We start from the raw sequence: 26762 nt of genomic DNA on the forward strand, positions 1-26762 counted from the left end.
TGGCTAGGCTTAGGTTTCACCTATCCTCTGCCCGTTTTTTAGTAATTCAGTGATAGGGAAGGCTATCTGTGCAAATGAGGAGATAAACTGACAGTAGAAGATGGCAAAGACCCAGAAACTCTGTAGTTGCCTTCTGGTCTGGGTGGCTTCCCATTCTAATATGGCTTTCACCTTTCCAGGGTCCATCTCCACTCCCTCACTGGACATATGGTACCCCAAGTAATTCAAACCGGTTTTGTGGAAGTTGCATTTGGATAGTTTTTAGTGTAGAGCTTGGCTTTCAATAGTTTCCCTAGCACTTTCTGCATTAACTTTAGGTGATCTTCCTTCGTTTCAGAATAAACAAGGATGTGGTACAGATACACTAGCACCCCCTGATACAGCTGCTCATGCAGTACTTTGTTTATCAGTTGCATGAATACCATGGGTGCGCCCTGTAGCCCAAAATGGATCACCTGGAATTGGTAACATCCTAAAGGACAATTGAAAGCTGCTTTCCACTTGTCATCCTCTTTAATCCTCACTCGGTAGTATGCTTCTCTCAAGTCCAGCTTGGTGAACACCCTTCCTTTGGCCAGATATCACAGCGTAAGTGGGAGAGGTTATATGTTTTCCACACAGACCTCCTTAATCCCTCGAAAATCCATGTATGATCTCAAAGACCCATATTTCTTTTCTTTGAAGAGTACCAGAGCTGCCATCCTAGATTTTGCCAGTTGGATGAAGTCCCTAGCTAGATTTTTATCCGTGAAGCTTCTGAGCTCCTCTCCTTTCCTTGCAGTCATTGAATACATCTTTGGTTTGAGTAATTTCTCTCCAGGCAGTATTTCAATGACACAGTCAGTGAGGTGATTGGGAGGGAGTACCTCCAATTCCTGTTCGCTAAATGCTTCAGCTAGGTCCTGGTACTCCTTTGGGATCCTGGCCCCACTTGGCCACTTTCAGATAGTGCATTCATGGATTCTATGTTTTCCTTCCTCACCAATAGTGTTTCGCCACCTTTGTGCATAATCTCCATGCATTGCAATCTGCCTGCTTTACTCTTCAAGCGCCTCTTGTAATCCTTCAGTCCACCACTGGATCCCACTTTTTCAGCTACACCAATCCCAATATCATAGTCTCTGCCATTTTGGGGGTTACTATAAAGCAAATGGGCCTCCGGTGGCTCAGCGGACTAAGTCTGTCTGTTATTAACACAGCTGCTTGCAATTACTGCAGGTTCTAGTCCCACCAGGCCCAAGGTTGACTCAGCCTTCCATCCTTTATAAGGTAGGTAAAATGAGGACCCAGATTGTTGGGGGCAATAAGTTGACTTTGTATATAATATACAAATGGATGAAGACTATTGCTTAACACAGTGTAAGCCGCCCTGAGTCTTCAGAGAAGGGCGGGATATAAATAATAATAAAAAAAGATCTCTTTGTGGCTCCCTGCCTTCAGGGTTACTGGCTCAGTTAGGCATGTGGTGGGCAACTCCCCAGTGAGGGAGCCATTGTTCAAACTTCATAAGCTGCCTCAATTTTTTAAGTCTCAGTCCCATCTTTTCCACAGTTCGTAGGCTAACCAAGGGCAGTGAGTGCTCCTCACTTGCTCCTGAGTGGGGCACTAACTTCTCCACCTGGGCAGTCAAAGGGACGATGGTTCCACTTACCATCAGATCACCCTCCCCTTGCTGTCATTCTCATAGAAGACCAGGTTGGGCTTGCTGGGGGTCACAGTTGCCTCCACCTCGCTGGAGGGGGGGAGAGACCTCATGACCCTTTGTGCCACCCATGTTTTCTCCTTCATCTTCCTCAGCATCTTCTTGGCTTCCATTGACTTGGAACCCTCAGTGCTGATATGGGTTGTGGGGCTAGGCAATTAGCAGCCCAATGGCCTTCTTTTGCACAAGGAGGCTCTGGGAAGGTGCCGTGGAGTCTCCTTTGGGGTCAAGGGAGGGGCTGTTGGCCCCTTGCATGCCAGCAAGCATCTCTCTTTGCATCATCGGGGATGACCCTTATGTGCTGTGTGTTGCCGGTACTCCAACAGGTATAATTCCACTGTGTTTGCCAGCTGATACCATGCCCTTAGGTTGTCTGGAATTCCCTGGGGCTGGCAGTTTTGGTACAGTTCCTTATCTAGTCTGTCTTGGAAGTGATAGACCAGCAAGAATTCCAGCCATCCGTTCAGCTTCCAAGCAAGGCTGCAGAACTCCTGAATGTATTTGGCTACTGGCCTACTCCGTTGCCTTATAGTGCAGATCCCGGATTCTGCTTGACGGGCTTGTGCAGGGTCTCCAAATATAGCTCGAAGCTCATCCAGGAAGGCATTCATGCTTCCCAACTCCAGGGGCCCTTCGTCATGGAGGAACACCACCCAGACTGCTGCCTCTCCTTCTAGATTCGAAGTAATTATGTTCCTGCAGGCAACATCACCAGATACATTGCTTCATATCGCTCCAAGTAGTTCCTGGTTCAGGAAATAGGCTAGATTATCCAGCTGCCCATCAAACATGGCTTTCAGAGGCGTGAGTTCTCGGTCATCCCTAACCAGAACGTAATCTGGCAGCAGCCCCACTGCCTGTGGGACCACTTGAGCCTGAGCTCCTGCCACTGCATCAGTCCATCTCTTTCTCAAACATCTGCAGAGGTGACCTTGATGGTTGCCAGGCTTTCACAGTCCACACACATAATCTCAGCATTCTATTTCCCCCTTCCCTCCCCCAGTTCATTGGCAAGTTGAAAAGTGTTAAGGTTTGAAAGGAGCAAAGTAGTTCAATCTTGACATTGACCTTGTTTCTCTTATTTAGAAACTACTTAATACTTAACTACTTAAGTTGTGCTTGCGGAAACAACATCCAACTTAACCCTAACCCTAACGCCCTCACATCCTGGACATAAACTGTTTCAACTCCTACCCTCAAAACGATGCTGTAGAGCACTGCACACCAGAACAACTAGACTGTTGGAGCTCCTATGCTCTGGAACGAGCTTCCCCCTGGTTTACGTCAAGTGCCTGATCTTCAGACTTTTCGCCGTGAGCTGAAAATGCACCTATTTACTCAAGCGGGACTGGCCTAAAATTTTATTGGGGTTATTTATATTTTAATGTTTTAAATTGTTTTAAATTTGGCCACCTTATAATATGTTTTGTTTTAATTTCTTTTAATGTTTATATTGTGATTTTTACTTGGCTGTACACCGCCCTGAGTCCTTCGGGAGAAGGGCGGTCTAAAAATCGAATAAAATAAATAAATAAATAAACAAATAAGAATATTTTTTTCCTGAACGCCATCACTCTGCTAAACAAATAATTCCCTCAACACTATTAAACTATTTACTAAGTCTGCACTACTATTAATCTTCTCATTGTTCCCACCACCCATCTCCTTCCACTTATGACTGTATGACTGTAACTTTGTTGCTTGTATTCTTAAGATTTATATTGATATTGTTTCCTGATTGCTTATTTGTACCCTATGACTATCATTAAGTGCTGTACCTTATGATTCTTGATCAACATAACTTTTCTTTTATGTACACTGAGAACATATGCACCAAGACAAATTCCTTGTGTGTCCAATCACATTTGACCAATAAAAAATTCTATTCTATTCTATTCTTAAATAAATATCACTGCAAAATATGAACGTAAATTTGAAAGTGTAACGTCTACATTAAAAAGGAAGTCATTAATGAAATTGTAAGGTTCAACTGTAAATCTGAATGTCAAAAATGGCAGAAGGATTATGCCAGGTACAATTTGTTGCTTTGTGTTGTTTTGGAGACTGAATTCCACAATAGTTTACAAATCAATTTAACCTTGATTTGGTCTATGTAACTATATATGTATAGAGACAAAGTGTCATTTTAATCCCAATGAATGGCTGAACGTTTATGAAGATGGAGAAAATTATCAGACACTTTCTGACTAAAGAAATGCAAACCTTAAAGAAATGAGTTTTACTGGGGTCATCACACTGTAGCAAGAAGTTTCTTCAGAATCTTTCAAAACTTGTTTGAAAATGGCTTCAGTATTATCTTTCTGTTCACTGGTCAACTTTTTCACATTCACAAAAACAACTAATTATCTAAGTTGATTGATTTTAGCACTGGAAATTCTTTCCTTCTTAGAACTGCTGTATCTGTAAGAGATCCCTGCATCATTCCTCAAAACAGGAAATTCCTGATCACACCCAGAATTCAGGAAGCATACGTCTGTAATTTTCATACCAGAGGAGGTCTGACATGAGAACATCCTTGCACTCTATTATGTTATTTGAGCACTGAATTTAAGAAAGCCCACCATCACCAGAAACCATACTTCTGGGGGTTCCAAACTGGAAGAGAGTTGATCACCCAAAAGAGCAAAAGTGAGAGCAAGTTGAAACTGAGGATTTTCCCACTTCTAGCTGAAGAAGAGAAGTCAGCCAGACAGTTGGATAAAAGGGGTAAGGTCAATCATCCATTTGGACACTTTGTTGCCATGGAAATGGACAAAAGGGAGGAAAAGTCCCCTCCACCACCATAGTCAAGAAGAGGTGGTGGTTCCTGGCTGTTCCAGTTATTGAGGGAAGAAATGGATGATGAAGAGAGTGCAGGAGGCAAATTGGGAGATATTTCAATCATTTTCAGATGATTGAAGCTATACATACAATCTCAGAGAAACCTAATTATACAATAGGAGCAGAAAAGAGTGAAAATTTACCTGTAAACTTTTTCAAATGTCAAGTCAATATCTGGGTTTTTCAGAATGAAGCCAGATAGATAGTGTTTCCACTGGCGATTAAGCAAGTAGGGTGTGTCCAAAATCTAAAATGTGATTTAAAGAAGATTGACTTATAAATCTAATTTGGCTTCTACAAACAATGCAGGTAGTCCTTGATTTACAACCACAATTGGCCCAAAATTTTCTGGTTTTAAGTGAGACATAATTAAGTGACTTTTGCCCCATTTACGACCTTTCTTGCCACAGTTGTTAAGTGAATTACTACAATTGATAAGTTAGTAACCCAGTTAAGTGAATCTGGCTTCCCCATTGACTCTGCTTGTGAGAAGGTCGCAAAACGTGATCACATGACCTTGGAACACAACAATGGTCATAAATATGAAACAGTTGCCAAGCATCTGAATTTTGATCACATGATCATGGGAATTCTGCAACAGTCCTAACTGTGAAAAACATCATAAGTCACATTCTTCAGTGCCATTGTAACTTTGAACTAAGCAAACTGTTGTAAATCGAGGACTACCTGTACTCATAAATTTTGGTTTTTTTTACTATAACTTGCAAGTAACAAGTAACAAGAACACTGAACACTACATTATATAATACCCATTTCCTAAACATAATGGTGATATTACACAGAGTGGCAAATTTACAGTGTTTCAGAGGCCATATTATTCATTAACCTTTATTGAAGCACAAAATAGGAACTTAGTTTATATCAAGTGAAGTTATTTAAGCAAAAATAATAACTTGGAATGACTGAAAAACCAAATGGGGAATCCAGTTCATATCTAATTTCTTCCAGGAAGAAATATGTTTGTTTCCTCATTTGTAATATAGGGCTAATAATATCATCATCAACTTTACGGGAGTGCTTTAAAGGTGATACAATAATGACTGTCTTACATCTACCTCAAGCTATAACTTGGTACCACAATAAATCATATGTTAGGGCAGGGCTCCCCAACCCCAGTCCATGGACCAGTCCCGGTTTGCAGCATGCCAGCAACTGGGCCATGAAAACAAGTGAAACCCATCTGCGGAATGCAGGCAGCACACGAAACTATGCCCCCTCTGGCCTGCAAAAAACCCCTCTCTCCACAGAACAGATCCCTGGTACCCAAATGGTTGGGGGCTGCTGTTTTAGGCATGCTGTCACTTCCTACTTGCTGGTTTGTGGGCAGGCATAGCTAACAATCCACAGAAGTTTCCAGCTGTGGCTTGGTTATAATTCTGAATCAAGAACTTGGGTTTGTTCCACTCACAAAAAAAAGCCAAAGAAAGAAGCAAAATGAGGTGGTTAATGACCCAGAAGTGACCTGTCATTTTCTAGCTGTGCATTTCATGGAAGAAACCAGAGGTTGAACACTGCTCATCTACAACAAAATTAAATTATGGCCTTACATGTTGTATGAACATGCAGAACATGTCAGGGTTCCAAGTAACACCCCAACTAAGTAAGATTCCGAAGCAGGCATTTTCTCAAAGTTCCATTTTATTAGAGATGTCATATTGGCACATATGACAGGATATTTTATGAAGTATTTTGAATGTTTTACAAGTACATGACAAACATTAGAATGATCAGAAAAGATATGGAAATCCATGATTATATAGAGTGCCCTACTTTGAATAAAGTCTTGTCATCAAATGATTCACATATCAGCTTCTCCATGTTTCCACCAGCAATGAAAGTGACCACCACTGTCAGCATCAGAACCCAGGAGAAGAGGAAGCTGAAAGTAACTCCACTGAGACAAGAAAAAGCATTTTAAGAATATATCCTCTTCTAAGTATTTTAACAGCCAATTTAGACTAAGGAAACCAATTTAAGAATATCTATTAATTCAGAAGTATGCAGTAATTTTCCAGATCAAAAATAAGTCTTTAAGTAAGGAGAAGGAACAATGTAGAATCTTCTCTGCTGAAATAGCTTTGCTTGAGAATCTGTAAAACAGGAGCAGGACAGAATGCAAAACTTCTAAAATACAAGAATTTCGAGTCTCATGTGAGAAGATTTAGCATTTCTTCCACGATTCTGTTAAAGCACTACTACCTTCTGAGAGAGCGTTCAAAGAGCATCTCTCTTTATTCTATCAGAACTTCAGGTAGATTTTGAAAGGTTTGTTTTTTAAGGAATTGTAAGTCTGTAGTATAATTTTTACAATTGAAGAAGTATTTTTTAATTGTTTACAATTCCCAAGATGATTTTTAAGAAGTTACTATTTAGAAAAGGTAGTTTCATCAAAAGATTGTCAAAGGATCCATCTTACATATAAAAATAAGATGGATTCCTCCTTTTCAGAGAATCCACTAAAATATTCCATTTAACTCCATTTAATGAGATGCTGTTTCTGCTTTTGCATATCAGTAAGATCTCTTCATGGGTTTGTCACTGGAATGGTTACCAACTAAAGCAACCAGAATAATTTTTTAAGTCTGGAATATGACATCTCTTGTGAGTTTATGATTGCTTTAGACTGTAGGTAGGGGCAGGCACCAGACTTGTACCTGATTTAATTTACATATGTTTAGTTTAATTAAAATTAGTTAAATACAGTTAACATAAAAACTAGAGAGTCAGTGGTTAAAACTGACTAAAAACTGCCAGACTTTCAGTTCTAGTCCTACCATAGGCACAAAACCAGCTGGATGAGTTGGGCAAGTCCCTGTCTCTCATCTCTAGGAAAAAGGCAATGGCAAATGACTTCCAAAAGACCTTGCCTAGAAAAGTGCAAGGACTAGTCCAGGTGGTTGATATATACACATAGAAAGTGAATGTAAGTCCAAAGTTCTATAATGCAAATCTCTGTAAAACCTAAGGCAAAGTTTTCCTCTTCATTCTCGTCTTCTTTTTTTGCATTTTATCGTCCAAGTATATTTCTCCAATGCAATTCTCTTAACCTGGGGAAAAGATTAAAAGGGCAAGTACTCACGCCATCAAGAAATTTCCTCCAGTATTTGAGACACAGCCTCTGGTTGTTGGTGTTGCATTTTTGTCATAGCCACATGTACCACATAATAATCCCAGGTAGAAAAAGACCAGGATCAGGATCACCATGCAGCATAGGATTAAGCAGCCCAGCCACCTAAACAGAGTAAAAAAAGATGATTCCAAGATCAATCAAGAGCCAACCACATTTCTCTAAATTTCCTATTCTCGTTCAAGGGTATTAGAATTAGACTTTTCTTGCATTTTAGAATCTTTTTAATAAAAGGAATGAAGATGAATGAATACACTATAAAATTAAATGGTTAAAGGAATATATTCAATCTGAGGAGCCTGGACAAAGATAAAAGTACAAGTTTAGCTTAGCTTGTGAAAGTTGGGTGTTGAGGATCTCTTTCTGTTGCAAAAGTGCACCTTGGAAGATTATAGCTGGTTCTACATAATCCAAATTTGTATTATTTGCTGCTAATGAAACATTAATAGCAGTTGTATGGATATTCTGTGGTGCCAATAAACTCTTCTTCGCATATTAATGGCAACAAACACTATTAGCGGTGCTGTGCAACTGAAGATTTAAAAATAGATTATAGAGTTTTGTTTTGTTTTTTATTTGCATTTATATCCCGACCTTCTCCGAAGACTCAGGGCGGCTTATACTATGTTAGCAATAGTCTTCATCCATTTGTATATTATATACAAAGTCAACTTATTGCCCCCAACAATCTGGGTCCTCATTTTACCTACCTTATAAAGGATGGAAGGCTGAGTCAACCTTGGGCCTGGTGGGTTTCAAAGTTTTAATGAAAATTTAAGAGCCAAACAATTATTTAAATTTTTGTCAAGGCTGGAACTATCCAAACAGGAAATACTGAATTGTTTATAAAACAAACAAGCTTTTAAAAATATGTGTCTACAGCTGTCTATTTGATATATCAACTCATTTTTCCTTATTTTTATTTTATTTATTTATTTATTTAGTCACACAGTATATATAAGCATAAGCATGAAATAACTATACAATATATAAGCATATATATAAGCATAAGTATGTAATAACTATATTAATTGGATATAATGAAAGGAAAGAATAGGACAGGAACAGTAGGCACGCTTATGCTCTTATGCACGCCCCTTACAGACCTCTTATGAATGGGGTGAGGTCAATAGTAGACAGTTTTTGGTTGAAGCTTTGGGGATTTTGGGAAGAGACCACAGAGTCAGGTAGTGTATTCCAAGTATTAACAACTCTGTTACTGAAGTCATATTTTCTGCAATCAAGATTGGAGCGGTTAACATTAAGCTTAAATTTATTGTGTGCTCGTGTATTGTTGCAATTGAAGCTGAAGTAGTCTTCAACAGGAAGGGCATTGTAATAGATGATTCTATGAGTTAAACTCAGGTCATGTCGAAGATGGCAGAGTTCTAAATTTTCTAAACCCAGGATTTCAAGTCTGGTGGCATAAAGTATTTTGTTATATTCAGAGGAGTGGAGAGCTCTTCTTGTAAGATATTTCTGGACACATTCAATTGTATTGATGTCTGAAATGTGGTAGGGGTTCCAGTCAGGCAAGCTGTATTCAAGGATTGGTCTAGCAAATGTTTTATATGCTTTGGTTAGTAGTGTAGTGTTTTTGGAAAAGAAGCTGCATAAAATTAGGTTTACAACTCTTAGAGCCTTTTTTTGCTATGTAGTTGTAGTGGGCTTTGGCAGTTAGATCATTTGATATGAAAACTCCAAGGTCTTTAACAGGGTGGGGGTCATCTGTAAGGTAATGTCCATCAAGCTTGTACTTAGTGTTAGGGTTCTTTTGTCCAATATGTAAGACTGAGCATTTGCTGATTGAGATTTGGAGTTGCCAAGTTTTAGACCAATCGGATATAACGTCAAGGTCTTTTTGAAGGGTAGAAGGATTGTTGGTGGTGTTAAATAGTTTGACATCGTCAGCAAAGAGAATACAATAACTTGAGATAAGGTCACAGAGATCATTTATGTATAGTATGAAGAGCATTGGTCCAAGAACGCTGCCTTGGGGAACACCACTTTTGACAGGAACAGGATTTGATAGAGCATTGGCAGTTTTGACCACTTGTTGTCTGTTTGACAGGAAGGCATTTATCCAATTGTGAAGAGGTCCTGAAATGCCGTAGGATTTTAGTTTTAGGAGAAGTTTATCATGTACTACTGAATCAAAAGCTTTGCAGAAGTCTATGTAGATTGCATCCATTGCTTTGCCTTGATCAAGATTAGTAGTCCATATGTTTTTGCAGTGGAGGAGTTGTAAGTTACATGATAATTTTTTTCTGAAACCAAATTGTTTATTAGAGAGTAGGTTGTTTGTTTCTAGGTGGAGGGTAATGGATTGGTTGATGATAGATTCCATTACTTTGCAGGTGACACAGCATAGAGAGATTGGTCTGTAATTTTCAACTAGGCTGGGGTCTCCTTACTTTTATATCAGTTTTCATGATAAGTGAAAGCTTATCATGGGGCAGGAGCAGGATTAAAAACGTCTCCCTTTTGAGAACCTGAACATGTGTTTTTCTTGCACCTCCAGCATTGCTGCTCACCAAGACCTCTGGTGTAATAATTCTGCACTTCTTGGATCCTGATTTTTGTTATCGCTAGGCATGAGAAGCCTATTTCAGAATTAGACTCCAAGATGTCTAATTTCCAGTGCTTTCAGTTTCTGGGGCAGAACAAGGCAGCTGAAGTTATATGCCATTTATACTAATTTAAATGTACCTGAAGTAAAAATAGACCTAAAATGTTTTGGCTTTGAATGTTTTTCTACAGATCATTGTGTATTTGCATTGTGCTCACAGTTATGCTTCTCCAGTTTAGCTAGATAGGGCTGACCACTTTCACTATGTAATAGGCATCCTCTTGTTTCAACTGGAAGTAACAGTTTTACTGGTATTGATCTTCAGTAATATTTATAGAATAGCCTCTGCATCAAAATAATATGCACATACCTGTAGAAATCATATTGCTCCACTAATGGAAAATAATCTTCAACATACGCTTCACTCTGAGTGAGATATACTGCGGAATCTGTTAGAATCTCCTGAATGGGAAGCTTGTTAGTAAAGGCTGTGATGTTTGAACCAACATTTTCCAAGATACTTTTAATATCTGAAAAGGATGAATGCATGTTAAGGATTTCAATTACACTTTCCACAAAATGACTTACCACAAACAAAATAGACTTATTGCACTCCACCTCTAAAAGCAAGCCTTTAAAGTTGCAAACTCACATATAGATGCAAATGCTTAGGTTTGTGCAATCTTTCTACTGCAGCATATTCATTCCAGTGAAACAACAGCCTTATTCTCACAAAGGAGACACGTCTGTGTTTGTTCCCGTGACCAAAAGCCTACCTAATAAAATCATGTAAATTCTCACCTGCAACCCAAATGCAATTCTTCTACTTTAAAGAGAACATGGGACTCCAATAGTTAGTGATTTGGCTAAAACATTTGAATCTGATTCATTCTGCTCATTCATTACCTTTTCTAATAAATCGAGGCATTCTGTTCACGTATTTTCTTACTGCTTGGTATTATTATTTTACTTGATATTATTCAGAACAAGTAGAAGCCAGCATTTTCAAGTGAAACAGGCCTCCAACACTTGTCCGCCTGATGCTCGGGGCTCAACTCTTATCTGCTCATCTTTACTTAACATTTTTCAGTCTAATTGGAGCCCAGTATAATCAAGAGCTCTTTTGAAATTTGAGGAAGAAAATAATGCAAGAAGGAGGACCTGGAAGCAAGAAAAGGGTGAGATGACCCTGGAAAGCAGAGAGACTGGGAACTGGAAATGAAGCATCTGAGTTATTGAGAGCAATGGGATGAGGCAAAAAAGTCTAATGCCAATTAAGCATTTGCACCAGGAAGAAAAAAATAGAGAAGTTCTCTATGAGTGCCTGTCTGAGGAGGAGATGGGGTATTTTTTGAGAGAGTTCTCATGGTCTTGACCTTGCTGAGAATATGGTATGAAATGAACTGTAGTTCAAAATCATTCTGTTCGATCAATCATCCAAATATTTCCACACAAGTTAACATATTTAGGCATGTCTAAACCAGTTCATTTGTTTTTTTCTCCAGTCTTATATTTACATGGAAAGACTTGTAATTCTGAATTGAAATGTTTATCTTCAATAGCAAAAAATAAAAACAAAATAAAACAGATCCAAAGTAACTGCACAAGCAGGGCTAGAGGGAACAGTGGTTATTTTACTTGCTTTTAAATGTCATAAACATTTGTGCAAGAAACATTCCGGTATGTTACCTATATAGAGCCTGCTTATGGAGATATGGACCTGCAAAGAATATGGCAACTCTACTAAATCTTTATAATAGGAAAGACCACAACTGTCAATATGTATTAAAAATGTAAAATTTTAAATCCCATCAGTTTCTAGGATATGCTAAAAGCAATGTATCTGTTGCTTTCAATCTGTGATATTGAATGCCCCTCAAAATCTTTTATCTTTTGCCTTCAAGAAAATCTACCTGGAATTATGAGAAAGAAATGAACTGGGAGTTTTAGGGATGAAACTAGATGTATTTAAGTAGAAATTTATTTATTTATTTATTTATTTGTCACACAGTATATATAAGCATAAGCATGAAATAATTATACAATATATAAGCATATATATGAGTATGTAATAACTATATTAATTGGATATAACGAAAGGAAACAATAGGACAGGAACGGTAGGCACGTTTGTGCTCTTATGCACGTCCCTTACAGACCTCTTAGGAATGGGGTGAGGTCATTGCATCTTCATCTGCATTGCAAGCAATACCTGATTTGCATATTTATAATAATATCAATAATATTGATATTTGCATATCAATATTAAGTTGCAGATATACATTGTTTACTTTATTTAAATTAATTTGCATATCAGCACTACCTATGACTGCCATTTTAAAACTTTGCTATGAGAAGAAACACATTTTTTTCATTAGGCAGAAAGTGGCATGCAATTTCCACAAAAGCAATGGGGCTTCTGCTTAATGCATATTAAAGATAACTGAGTAATTGCTCTGCTTTTAATAACTCCCTGGTTGAAAAAGACATTCTGGGAATAATTTTACTTTTTTTGACAAAGCATGCATATGTTTACATATACATTATTTCCATGCTCTTTCAAAACTTACGAGGTACAGCTGCTTATAATGGCAGAATGGATCCATATGCAAGAATGAAAATAGAAGATGTTGTTAATAAACACTTTCTTTGGTTTTCTTTATAGCATGCAAGGACTTAACTCATGAAAAGAAGTTATAAACTACTAAAACTGTGTCTGGCCTGGTCAACCAGAGGTTCACAGGCCAAATCTAGACTTATCAATAAATTTATCTAGTTCTTGAAGGATTTCAAATGTTAATTTGAGAATGAATATAAAAAGTTTATATGAAAAGGAAATTTACTGGAAAGGAAATTAATTCATATAGAAAGTGCAAAGCAATATTCAACCTTTTCTTGAATTGAAATACCTGAGAACTGATAATAAAGAGAATCCATGATCAACCTTTCTACACAGATTCTATACCACAGCTTTGTACATTATTTTTACCTTTTACATCAAAGCATGAAGAGATGAGAAGGACATCTCAGTACCTTCATATGCTTTATTCAAACCTTTCCCTACATTAGCCTTGCTCCTCAAGTCAGACCACATTCTTTCCTTGGCCTTTCTCCTTTAGATTCTCATGTACCTCAACAACAACTTATGGAAGTCAATACCACTCTTTAACAATATTATTATTAGAGTTCATGGATAATGTTCTGATTTGGCTTTGTTTTGGGGAATAATTGTAAATAGGCTGGCACTAATAAACCACACATATCAAGCAGGGAGATCAATAGAAGAATCAGCTAAGAAATCTTGTCAATCACCATGCTCCAAGCACTGTTCATATTTGGTTGTTGCCTCTTCAGCAACTTCCATCCTAAGAGCTCATGAGAGCACTTTATTCCTGAGCAGACACTACAACTGTTCTTTTCAAAAGGAAATCTTCAGGCCATGGTGTAAGCAATCTCACATCCTAAAACAGGAATCAGGTTTACATAGCTAAATTGTTACTATTCCCCTTTCAAACTCCCCTATTCTCTATTTATATTTTTGTAAACATATTTGTATGTTTTATCTTGCCTGTACACCGCCCTGAGTCCTTCGGGAGAAGGGCGGTATAAAAATCAAATAAATAAATAAATAAATAAAAATAAATAAATATTTACTGCTTCCCTCAATAGCTTTTTCCCACAGCTTTGCTATGATTTTATGTATCACATAATGAACAAAAACACTCCAATCCTAAATAGCCAAGATTAAGTTGAAGCAATCCTAGATGCCTATGTTGTAAAATGCAGAACAATTCAGAATCAGGGTTGAACTATGGGATCCTTGGTGCTCTCTGAACTTGGTTGCTTTGCTGCATATATTTTATTATTAAACTAAGCAATATCATCAGTGCTGAAGATGTTAGTTTTGGTGATGAAATGTCTGCAAGAAACAATCAAGCTCAGAGAGCACCAAGGACCCCACAGTATATCTAGCATCTATTTAATAATAGGCCTATATTTTTTTCTCATTATTTTATAGGAAGTTTCCCATTTAGTGCTGTATTCCAATCACAGATTTTTGCAGTCAATAAATTAATCCCCTAATCTTCCTTACCTGACAAAATATTCTTTGTTTGATCCCGTACCAGTTCAGGAGTATCATTAAATGCTGCATAACCCTGGAATGAACACATTCATCAATACCTCAATTACAAAAGATAGCATTTATTTTTGTATTTAGGAAGAGGTAGCCTAATCCTTGCTAATGTAACTCTGTACATTACTGCTCCATTTTAATTTTAGAAACTGAAATAAACTGCAAACAGAATAATGGCATATTCTTACTCCAGAATCCACCTAAATTCAAACATTCTGACCACTGTGTGAGCTTACCGAAGATTCTACTTATCAGCATCACCTTAGGCCTGGTAGAAGAATGGGTGGATCTATGTTCTTAGCTCTCATTACCTCAAAAAATAATAATTAGAAGACAACTGGCTTTTATCAAGCAAAAATTTTACCATGGACCAATTTAAATTCAGCCCTCTTCCCTTATGTTCTTGAGGTACGATATGAAGGGGAGAATCACTCTTCTTCTCTAATAAGTGAGAGGCATCAACATATACAGAATAGCCTCTGTGAAAGGCCTGCAAATAATGTGGTCCTGTTTTCACAAACTATTCATTTATTACAATTTATTTTAGCTGACTGGTTCAAATGAACCCTCTTTGATTTCCCATGACTCAATCCCACACCTACTGCCCACAGCAACCCAACTCGGTGTTTTAGAATACAGGGCCCTTGTGATTTGCATAATCAAGATAAACTAATAATGCATGGCACCGTATGTGCTGTAGCTGCAAAGTCATAAATGTGTGTAGCAACTCTTCAAAGTTAAGAAATCAATGGCTTCAAATATTATAAGCATAAGCCACAAGCAGATGCAAAAGTATCTCACATGTCCACAAACTGCATAATATGCAGGGATAGCTCAGGCAATAGAGAAGCCTGTTATTAAAAACACAGAGCCTGCAATTACTGCAGGTTCGAGCCCGGCCCAAGGTTGACTCAGCCTTCCACCCTTTATAAGGTAGGTAAAATGAGGACCCAGATTGTTGGGGGGGCAATAAGTTGACTTTGCAAAAAAAAAATATACAAATAGAATGAGACTATTGCCTTATACATTGTAAGCCGCCCTGAGTCTTCGGAGAAGGGCGGGGTATAAATGTAAACAAAAAAAAAATGCAAATACAAAAAACACCCACGCTATTTGCCCTTTGCAACTTAAATGATACAAAGATTTCCAGTTTTAAGCTAAGAGTTCCTAATTGTTAGCAGTCAGGAGAATGAAATAGAATAAAAATCATAACTATTAATATTTTGTGAACAGAATACTCCATTCTAAATTAGAAGATAGACCTCAACTTATGACTACAATGGGAACCAGAATTTCCATTTCTAAGCAAGGTGGATATTAAGGATTTTAAAAAATGTATGTGTAAGTTGCCTTGTGCTGAAGAAGATTAAACTGTGTTTCTTCTTGTATTTCAGCTCCAAATGCTAAAAAATATTAACAGAGAAGCTGCGAGTTTCCTTTGGGCACACCCTCCATATTTGAGAATCTGCTTGTTGAAATAATTTATGAATATCCAAAGCAACACGATAAACAATAGAATGGCATTTGGGATGCAACATGTAGCCAAATATGTGTGTCTTGACCAGGCACAATCATACCTTTTGAATGAGATTGGAAAGGTCTATTTTAAGGACTTCATTGACTCTGGCAAGCTGAGGGTTCACTCCTGGTAACTAAAAGAAGGGAAAAATAATTTCAGGTTAATATTGCAATTATAGAAGTAGTACTTTAAGTTTTGGTGATTATACTACTGCATTATCCTAATAGCACAAAAAGCATCCTAAACTTTCCTTCAATATTCTTGCCTATGTAGACACTCTTCAATCATCTCACTAGAAACATTTGCACTTTCTGTTTTATGTTACAGGTTTTGCTGAGGGAGAAGCAAATTTTAAAGATTATTTCTCTAGCCTTCCAGCTAATCAATAAAATTTATTTTCATGTGAGTTGCATATGTAATACAGATAGGTTTATGATGTTCTGAGATTTTGAGTCTTTGCCAAGACCCAGACCAGATTTTCAACATAGTAGTAGCCAATCATCTATTGGTACATTTGCTGAAAACTCAGATTAGTGTCATTTCCCCCAGCAGATTTTTTAAAAAATAAAATAAATTAAAAGTATTTCAATCTAATTTGGGGAGCTTTAGACAATTTGGGAGGAAGAAAGATCAATGGACAACCCTCACATCTTATAGCACTGTACTGCTTATCCTCTAGCTTCAGTGGACCAAAAAGTTCATTGAAAATATATCTATTCTATCAATTCTCTTTGTTTCGAAGTGGACACATTTACATGAAAGGAAGATGAGTTCAATCCAATTCCCTGTCAAAGGAAGATTAAATTGATTTGATTAGATTCGATAAAAACAAAACCTGCCTTCATTATTGCATTCTCAACCATTTAAGATGACCCTGCCAGTTTAAAAATAAATCACTTGGAAAGAGAGAGAATAAAGAAAAATAGTTTATTTTAGATAAATGGAAAAGGTATCTCCTTTTTCCAACAGAATGGAAAATATAACACAAGAAAAGCGTATCTATTACAGCAGCTTCTACATTTTTATCAGAATCTTAGAACTGAGTTAGATTCAACTTCATTATAACTACCAAGATCAGTATAATAACCCCTTGTAGTTCTCCTCCATCCATATAAGTATTTGTTTTTTCTCTTTTGCTTGAAGTACATAAAGTGAGGGCCCCCAGGTAAGATGAGGGTCACAAGAAACAGTGATTAGATCCAATTTGTCAGCAACATTTACAATTCAGATATATGTCAGTAGAGTTTCCTAACTCCTAGCACTGATGATGTTATCTAGTTTGGTAATGAAACATCTACAAGAAACCAGCAAGCCCATAGAGCACCGGATTCAAGATTTCCTAACTCTATTTAAACAAAATATTTTATCTGTCTTTTTTGTGAATACATATGAAACACACTTAAGTATTTGCACAGTGGTTGCAAACAGATTTATGTCTTAAGCTATTGTTATAGTTGTTTCTAGAGAAATTGCTGAGAAATTAATCCAACTGTACCAACTTTGGAACATTGGAACATTTGTTGATTTATCTTTAAAAATGCACATAATACAATTCAATAGAAACTATGTGATATTCCAAATTTACACTGCCACGTAGACTGCTAAGTGAACCATTTGACTGTAAGATTTAACAAATACAGAAATTTTGCAACATGCTAATGTCATATTAATGGTAAAGAAAAAAAAAGATTTTAAAGAAAAAAAATACTGCATTTTTTGGAGTATAAGACGCAGGGAGCAGCAATGAGAATAGCAGGCTCAGCGGGGAAGATTGCTTCACTCAATAAGGACTCGTTAAGGCTGAAAAAAAGCTTCGAAAAAGCTACATTCAGAGTATAAGATGCACCCAAATTTTCAGCCTCTTTTAGGGGGGGAAAGGTGTGTCTTATATTCTGAAAAATATGGTATGTTTTAAATTCTACTCTTATTTCTATAATCTATGCTAACCAAAACATACATCATGTTCATTTTTTTCATTTTTATACAAATCCGTAGGAGACTCCTAACCACCAATAAATGTAGATAATCTTTTTTATAATCAAAGAAGTCAATTTATCCATTAAGCAGAATCTGTTAACTTCACCAACCATTCCGCCATAATGGGTTGTATTGAATCTCTCAATCTCTCTGCATATAATAATCTTGCAGCAGAAATCATATATTGAAATAATCTTCCATGGCTTTTTTCTAACTGTTTATCCATTAATCCTAAAGGTAGCTTGACTACCTTCAAATAAAATGTTTTTTAAGGACAGACATGTTTTCCTGAAAGTAAACCTTCCTTTGCAAGTATAGACCATCTCTACATGGTGAGATGCGCTATAAGTCCTTATTTTTCTGCAACATGAAGGGAAGCAAAGGAGTATGGGAATGAAGGCAGTTCACTTTGTTTAAGATATCTCATAAATATTTGGCACAGCAAGAAAATCTACAATGTTTGCCCAATGTTCAAGTTTTCTATCTTCTCAACATTCAGCCAAGTAAGCCCTATCTTTCTTCTGAAGAGGAAGAAGTCAATCTTTTTAGAGAAGATGGAGAGTATAGCTTACCTTGCTGTAATTAGCATTAATGGTCAGCTGATTCAAAGAATTTCTGATAAGGTTGCAAGTTGAAGCAACCTGGTTAGCCAGGCAAGCTGAATCATTAAGAGTATCTATCAAGTCTTCCATCACATCTATCAGGCTCGTGTGCAACTTCTCAGTGCCCTCTTGTAGCATTTCCAGACACCCACTCACATTCTCCAGTGCCTCTTTTGTCTCTCTAATAGCTACAATGATAAAAAGATCAATTTCATTACAATCTGCATAATGTATATTAGTTTTACTAAGTGGCACAAACACACATATGATTGTTGTATTAAAAATGTCTAAACTGCATTTTTCTTGTTCACAGTTAAAAATCATCTCTGAAGGAGTAAGAATTAACCATAAACTAAACATAAAATGTGAAGAGGTTTGATAACATCAAAGTTTAGTTGGCTTGGCTAAAGCATTTTAGAATATCCTTTATTGCAAGGGCACATAGATATTTTCCTCTGATTTCTCTGGGCATATGGATATATTAACTGAACAAAGTTCATATTAATAAAGGGTCCCTGCTTTTGTTGGACCCACCATCCTGGAAATTAACAGATTAACAGAGTTGGAAGGGACCTTGAAGATCATCTAGTTCAAGCCCCCCTCCCTCCGCCCAAGTAGACCCTACACCATTTTTGGCACATGGCAGTCCAGTCTCTTCTTGAAAGCCTCTAGTGATGAAGCTCCCACAACTTCTGAAGGCAAGCTGTTCCATTGGTTGATTGTTCTCACCAGAAAATTTCTCCTTATTTCCAGGTTGAATCTCTTCTTGTTCAGTTTCTATCCATTATTCCTTGTCTGGCCTTCAGGTGCTTTGGAAAATAGCTTGACCTCCTCCTCTCTGTGTCAGCCCCTCAAATATTGGAACACTGCTATCATGTCTCCCCTGGTCCTTCTCTTCACTAGACTAGTCACGCCCAGTTCCTGTAACCATTAATTGTATGTTTTAGCCTCCAGTCCCCTAATCATCTTGGTTGTCGTCTTTACGACTGCATTGGCTTTTTTGGCTGCCGCTGCACACTGTTGACTCATATTTAGCTGGCTGTCCACTAAGATTCCAAGATCCCTCTCACAGTTACTGCTATTAAGCCTGGTTTCACCCAGTCTATATGTGTACTTTTGGGTTTTCTTGCCTAAGTGTAGGACTTTACTTTTCTCTACATTGAATTTAATTTTGTTAAATAGACCCCAGTGTTCAAGTCTGTCAAGATCCATCTGGATCTTGAGCCTTTCTTCTAGGGCAGGGGACAGCAACATTAAACACTCAAAGAGCAACTTGGACCTGTTTCCTACAGAAAAAACACACACAGGGAGCCACAAAACCTGGGTGGGCATGGCCAACTCGATATCACTCACTCCCATCCAGTTACATGATCCCTAGCCATGCCTACCCAGCCACAAAACCATTCTCTATGTCTCTCTCCCTATCTCCCCCTCTTCTCCCCCTTTCCTCTGTATCTCTGTGTGTCTGTCTCTGTTTAAGGAGCAGCTTTCTGTGATCTCACCCCCCCCCCATCTTTACAAACATGGAGGAGATTCTAACACAAGAAGAAGCAATATCCCCAGAGCCATGAATTGCCAGAAAAAATAAATGGAGGAAGCGGAGAGAGAGGTAAAAGGACAGGGATTTTAAACAGATTAAGGAATAGGAGAAATTTTCCTAACCAACGTATATTCACTTGCTAATAAGATGGATGAAATACTCTTTTTAAACAGATACAATTCTGACTTTTATAATTCAGCAGTCCTATGCTTCTCTGAAACCTGGTTAAATGAATCAATTGAAGATAGATTGAAGGTTTCGGATTCAATGATCAGACAGAATTGCAGAAACATCTGGTAAAAAGAAGGGAGGAGGCTTATGTTTATATAGGAACAACAGCTGGTTTCAGGATATAACTATAATATACAAATTCTGTGATGAAAACCTAGAGATATTAATTATCAACTGCAAACTACAAGTGGAGAAAATTTGAATTTGAGAAGATGGACTAATTTTAAAAATGGACTGTAAGAAGAAGTAATATGTGAAGGGAAGATTGTATTGGTATTGTTCCTTTTCTTTTTTTCTTTTTTATTATTCTTTCTTATCTCTTTATTTTTATTGTGAGGGGATTTAAAGTTTTAGAGAGGGGTGGAAGTTTATGTATATTTTGTATACTTTAGCTAGTGATTATTGGTCATAATAAGTATTTGCTCTGGGAAGTCCGGGGGGGAAGGGGGAGGAGGGGAGGGAGGGAGAGGGGGGGAAATGATACACGGATTGGTTATTAATGTACAGTATTGATTGAAGATATGAAATTAAAATTTGAAATGATATTGGGGCTACCCGATTGCCATTTCAGAAAGAAAGGGAGAGAGGAGTAGAAGGAGGGAAGAAAGTAGGTAGGAAAGAGTTGAGAAGGAGGAGGGGAATAAGAAGGTTAGAAAGGGTGAAAGAAGGGAGGAGTGGAGAAGGAGGAGAGGAAGTAGTAAAGTGAAGGAGATGAAGGAAGGGGAAAGTAGTAGAGGGTAGAGGGAGGTTGTGAAGAAAGGAAGTGGCAGTCGGGCAGGCCTGAATCAGCAATAAATAAAAATTAATGTTTAATGATGGATAACAGATTGTACATAAATATGATGTTGGAAAATGGAAATAAAAATTTTTATATAAAAAAATTATCAACTGCAAACCACACTATTCACCTCGTGAATTTTCCTCATTTCTTCTAATTGCTGTTTATGTCCCACCACAAGCCTGTGTAATTAAGGCATTACGAACTCTAGCTGACCAAATTATGGGGGCTGAAGCCAAATACCCCGATTCACTGGCAATTATTTTGGGAGATCCAAACAAGGCAAACTTAAGGAAAGAGCTACAAAAATACTTTCAGCATGTCAATTGTACCACTAGAGGCAAGAATACTTTAGACTATTGCTTCACAACACTAAAAGATGTTTATCGGTCCTTACCACAAGCAGCTGTGGGACACTCTGATCATTGCACAATTCACCTTGTACCTGCTTAAGGGAAAGACTTAAAACCACAAAACCAACAATTAAATCAGTGAAGACCTGGACGGAGGAGGCAAAGTTAAAGCTACAGGCCTGCCTTGACTGCACTGATTGGAATGTTTTTGAGAGTATCTCTGCAGACTTAGATGAACTCACAGAGACTGTAACATCATATGTCAGCTTCTGTGAAGACCTTTGTGTACCCACCAGGAACTTGCGAATATACAGTAACAACAAACCTTGGTTCACACCAAACTTAAGCAGCTATGTCGTTCCAAAGAGGAAGCCTAGAGAAAAGATGATAAAATGCTGTACAATCGGGCTAGAAATGTATTAACAAGGGAGATCAGAGCAGCAAAAAGAAGCTACTCTGAAAAACTACAGAATCAGTTCTCAACAAATGAACCAGCAAACATGGAAAACTCTTAAAAATATCACCGGCTACAACAAAGCACCTTCCAGGCTGAAGGAAATCAGCAGCTGGCAGATGACCTGAATATGTTTTACTGCAGGTTTGAAAGGAAACTACAGCCACCTACTGTATCTCCACAATCCCCATCTCAGACACACCAACAACAGCCAAGCCTCCTACAACTGACCCCATCCCATTGGGTTCACAACCCCTAGTGATCATAGAAAAAGAAGTGCAAGACCTATTTCACAGACAAAAGCCAGGAAAAGCTCCAGGCCCAGTCAAGTTAACTCCTTCTTGCTTAAAAAGGACCAATTGGCCCCCATCTTCACCCATATCTTCAATAAATCACTAGAGATGTGCTATGTTCCTTCTTGCTTCAAACGCTCTACTATCATCCCAGTGCTGAAGAAGCCCACCATCAAGGAACTGAATGACTACAGATCAGTTGCTCTAACATCTGTAGTCATGAAAACCTTTGAAAGGCTAGTGCTGCCCCACTTGAAAACCATCACGGATCCACTGTTAGACCCTTTGCAATTTGCACATTGAACAAATAGATCAACAGATGATGCTGTTAATATGGCTCTACACTACATCCTACAACATCTTGAATCTCCAAAGACCTACACAAGGGTCTTCTTTGTAGACTTCAGTTCAGTATTCAATACCATCATTCCAGACACTCTTCTAATTAAGCTAAACCAGCTACAGGTACCTGAATAGACTTGTAAGTGGATCATAAGCTTCCTAACAAATAGGAAGCAGCAGCTGAAGCTAAGCAAGATCACATCAGATACCTATACAATTAACACAGGGCCCCCCCAAGGCTGTGTGCTCTTCCCACTTCTCTTCTCTCTGTATACCAATGACTGTATCTCTAACAATCCATCTGTTAAACTACTGAAGTTCGCAGATGACATAAGAGTGATCGCAGATGACATAACAGTGATAAGTTTCATTTGAGACAATGATGAATCCACATACAGATGGGAGGTTGAACGACTAGCCTCGTAGTGTGACCAGAACAATCTGGAACTGAACACACTCAAACCTGTAGAAATGGTGGTAGACTTTAGGAGAAATCCTTCCATACTTCCACTTCTCACAATACTAGACAACACAGTATCAACAGTAGAAACCTTCAAATTTTTAGGTTCTACCATATTGCAAGATCTAAAATGGACAGCCAACATCAAAAACATCATCAAAAAAGGACAGCAAAGAATGTTCTTTCTGCGCCAACTCAGAAAGCTCAAACTGCCCAAGGAGCTGCTGATTCAGTTCTACAGAGGAATTATTGTGTCTGTCATCTGCACCTCTATAGCTGTCTGGTTTGGTTCTGCAACCCAACAAGACAGACACAGACTTCAGAGGATAATTAGAACTGCAGAAAAAACAATTGCTACCAACCTACCTTCCATTGAGGACCTGTATACTGCACAAGTCAAAAAGAGGGCTGTGAAATATTTACAGACCCCTCACATCCTGGACATAAACTGTTTCAACTCCTACCCTCAAAACGACGCTACAGAGCACTGCACACCAGAACAACTAGACACCAGAACAGTTTCTTCCTGAATGCCATCTCACTGCTAAACAAATAATTCCCTCAACACTGTCAAACTATTACTAAATCAGCACTACTATTAATCTTCTCATCATTCCCATCACCCATCTCCTTCCACTTATGACTGCATGACTGTAACTTTGTTGCTTGTATCCTTACGATTTATATTGATATTGTTTCCTGATTGCTTATTTGTAGCCTATGACTATCATTAAGTGTTGTATCATTAAGTGTTAAATTTGTACCTATGACTATCATTAAGTGTTGTAAGTATTGTACCTTGATGAAGGTATCTTTTCTTTTATGTACACTGAGAGCATATGCACCAAGACAAATTCCTTGTGTGTCCAATCACACTTGGCCAATAAAAAATTCTATTCTATTCTATTCTATTCTATTCTATTCTATTCTATTCTATTCTATTCTATTCTATTCTCTTCTCTTCCTATCTTCCCCTCTTTTCCCCCCTGTGTCTCTCTCCCTCCATATCTCTCTCCCTCTCTTCCCCTCTCTCATCCCGTCCTTACGTATCACTCTGTCTCTCTCTCTCTCTCTCTCTCTCTCTCTCCCCATGTGTGTGTGTGTGTGTGTGTGTCTCCCCTGCAGGCGACCATCCTCCTCTTCCTCCCCTCTCCTCTCGTAACCCCCTGGCCGGCTGTGGCTGAGCCAGGAGCTTGTGCATGTGCGGGGAGACCCTCCTCAAGCAAGCACCAAAGTGTAGCAAAGGTGAGCGTGGGTGGGCGGCTGCTTCTTAGGAGAGCCTTAACAGGATGCAGCTTCTCTCCTGCACTAGGGGCCTCTGGTGGCTCAGACTGCTAAAACAGTCTGTTATTAACACAGCTGCTTGCAATTACTGCAGGTTCAAGTCCCACCAGGCCCAAGGTTGACTCAGCCTTCTATCCTTTATAAAGTAGGTAAAATGAGGACCCAGATTGTTGGGGGCAATAAGTTGACTTTGTATATAATATGCAAATGGATGAAGACTATTGCTTAACATAGTGTAAGCTGCCCTGAGTCTTCGGAGAAGGGCGGGATATAAATGCAAAAAAAAAACAAAACCTAATGCTCTGGCCATCGCCTTGCCGTGTCATCCCCCACCCCTGGCAGCTCTTTGGCCAAGCGCAAAGCGTGTGAACTCCAGCCCAAAGTGTCAGGAAGTGAAGGCTGCCTTACATGCAAATGTGGCGCAAGGCAGGTACAGGGCAGCTTTGCTCCTGCACTCTCTGGTTACCCTCTTCCCCTTCCTCCTCTCAGGACGCCTGGGACAGCTGTGGCTGGGCTTCTCAAGCGAGTATCAAAGCTCAGGAAAGGCGTGAGCAGGGCTGGCAGCAGCTTCCTTAAGGAGGGTCTCCTTGAGCATGTGCACACTCCCGGCTCAGCCACAGCTGGCCAGTGAGTCATGAGAGGAGGAGGGGGGAGGAGAGTGCAGGAGCGAAGTGGCCCTGTACCCGCCTTCACCCACATTTGTGCGTAAGGCAGCCTTCGCTTCCTGCCATTTCGGGCTGGAGTCCAAAAAAGAAATAAGAGGGTGAGGGGTGGGGCCAACCAGTGATGGAACAGGGAGCCGTAGCAGAGAGTCCAAAGAGCCACTTGTGGTTTGTGGTTGCAGACCTCTGTTCTAGGGTGTTAGCTATTCCTGCCAGTTTAGTATAATCTGCAAATTTGGTAAGCTCCCCTTCTATTCCCTCATCTAAGTCATTTATGAAGATATTGAAGAGTACTGGGCCTAAACAGAACCTTGTGGCCCAATCCTGAAATGGAGTGCCACTTTGCAACTGGAATGTTCCATTTTGAGATCAGACAATGTCTGATATGTCAAATACCCCTGATCTAAGACTGCAACATTTCCTGGAAGATCACTCCAATCTTGTAGCAGCTGTGCTGCAATTGGAACAGCACCCTTTGTGGTTGGAACATTTCTATTTCAAACTGTTTTGTCTATCTTTAACATTAACTAAAGTTTGAAGTGCTACATCAACTAAAACAGTGCAATACTTCAAGTTTTATTCTAAAAGAATTATTTGGGGTGTATGGGACTGCAAACATAGCATCTACCTACACTCTTTACAGCAGCTGTATCTTCAGAGAGGACAATGCAAAGGACAGCCACACAATCCCAGGAAAAGTAACACTTTGATAGATGCAGATGTCTATGTTCCCATACATTCCAAAGTACTCTTTTATGACCCAAATTTGAAATGCAATGCACCCTACATTGGGTCAAAAATAAATGAAATAATAGTAGTAATCAAATTACAAATGTTATTTGTCCAATATTCCCTTTTGCCAACAAACCCTCTAGTATAAACAAATGGTAGGTGCTTGCTACTAATGCACATTTTCCATCACTTCTGCATATCTGCTAGCTGGAGGGGCTGGGAACATGTACAAAAAAGCACCATAAGCATTAATCCACAGGCTTTTGCTCCGGAGCAGTCCTGCAGGATTTAAGAAGGTTTGCAGAAATAAGATACAAAAAGCAGCCAGAACTAACAGGAAAGCAATGCTGTTGGATTCTAACCCAAGGAGAAAAGTAATGAATTGCTGGGGGGAAAAAGAGAGAAATATGACAAGACAAATTGCACAGAGGATGGAAACTAGAGGAGGCACTTCACAAAATGCGTAAAATGAGATCATTTTACCTTTAATGGCCCTTTCCACTTTGACTTCAAGATTGAAAAATAAAAGAAAGAATGCAGGACAAAGATTGAAAAATGCAAACAGGTTTGATGGATAACATAGAGTTTCTACTATTAAGAAGGGTAGTCCTTCTAATGATGCTCTACAACTGTGATGTTTGGCACTTGGTATGATTTATGGGAACTACAGCTGAAAGCACACAAGCAGTCCAAGCCTAGGGAGTTAAATCTCCCAACAGCTGAAAAGCAGAGAGGTGGTGGGACTAAGTGTGGGGAGACCAGCAGATAGAAGTGGAATGCTTAACCCTTGCCTGCATAGTTCCCCCTGCCATTTATCTTTCATTCTACTAGTTTTCTCCATGACAGTCACATTCATATCAATTGGATGCTGAAGTTTAGACATATCTGATTGAACTCTTAACTTTCAATGAATTCATAAGCGCATAGAAGATGACACCACCTCTGCATAGGGCAAGGCTAAGCACATCTTTCTGAAAATATTAATGCATGCTTACTGATTACATGCAGCTGTCTCAATACAAAATGAACAAACCGAGACAAAAAATATGGACACCTTCCCATGCAGTTTGGCCAGCTTTTGTTCATTTTGTTCATTTAGGCATTCATGGAAATATACAATTGGACCAGAGCTGCCGAAAT

The 26762-nt window shown here is 38.6% G+C and overlaps 1 protein-coding gene across 5 annotated transcripts in view; it reads right to left on the reverse strand.

Moving 5' to 3' along the window:
- The window catches only part of PROM1 (prominin 1), a 258262-nt gene that overhangs the window by 97317 nt on the left and 134183 nt on the right, over nucleotides 1–26762 (reverse strand). For all 5 annotated transcript variants that reach the window (XM_058193311.1, XM_058193310.1, XM_058193309.1 and 2 more), the window contains 7 exons: nucleotides 18464–18681; nucleotides 15973–16047; nucleotides 14354–14417; nucleotides 10631–10790; nucleotides 7644–7796; nucleotides 6335–6458; nucleotides 4687–4790 (listed from right to left, as the gene is read on the reverse strand). In XM_058193311.1, coding sequence (XP_058049294.1) covers nucleotides 4687–4790; nucleotides 6335–6458; nucleotides 7644–7796; nucleotides 10631–10790; nucleotides 14354–14417; nucleotides 15973–16047; nucleotides 18464–18681 — 898 coding nt within the window. The remainder of the gene's footprint in view (nucleotides 1–4686; nucleotides 4791–6334; nucleotides 6459–7643; nucleotides 7797–10630; nucleotides 10791–14353; nucleotides 14418–15972; nucleotides 16048–18463; nucleotides 18682–26762) is intronic.

This window comes from Ahaetulla prasina, chromosome 8 (assembly GCF_028640845.1).
Source record: "Ahaetulla prasina isolate Xishuangbanna chromosome 8, ASM2864084v1, whole genome shotgun sequence".
In the NCBI taxonomy this organism is placed as follows: domain Eukaryota; kingdom Metazoa; phylum Chordata; class Lepidosauria; order Squamata; family Colubridae; genus Ahaetulla; species Ahaetulla prasina.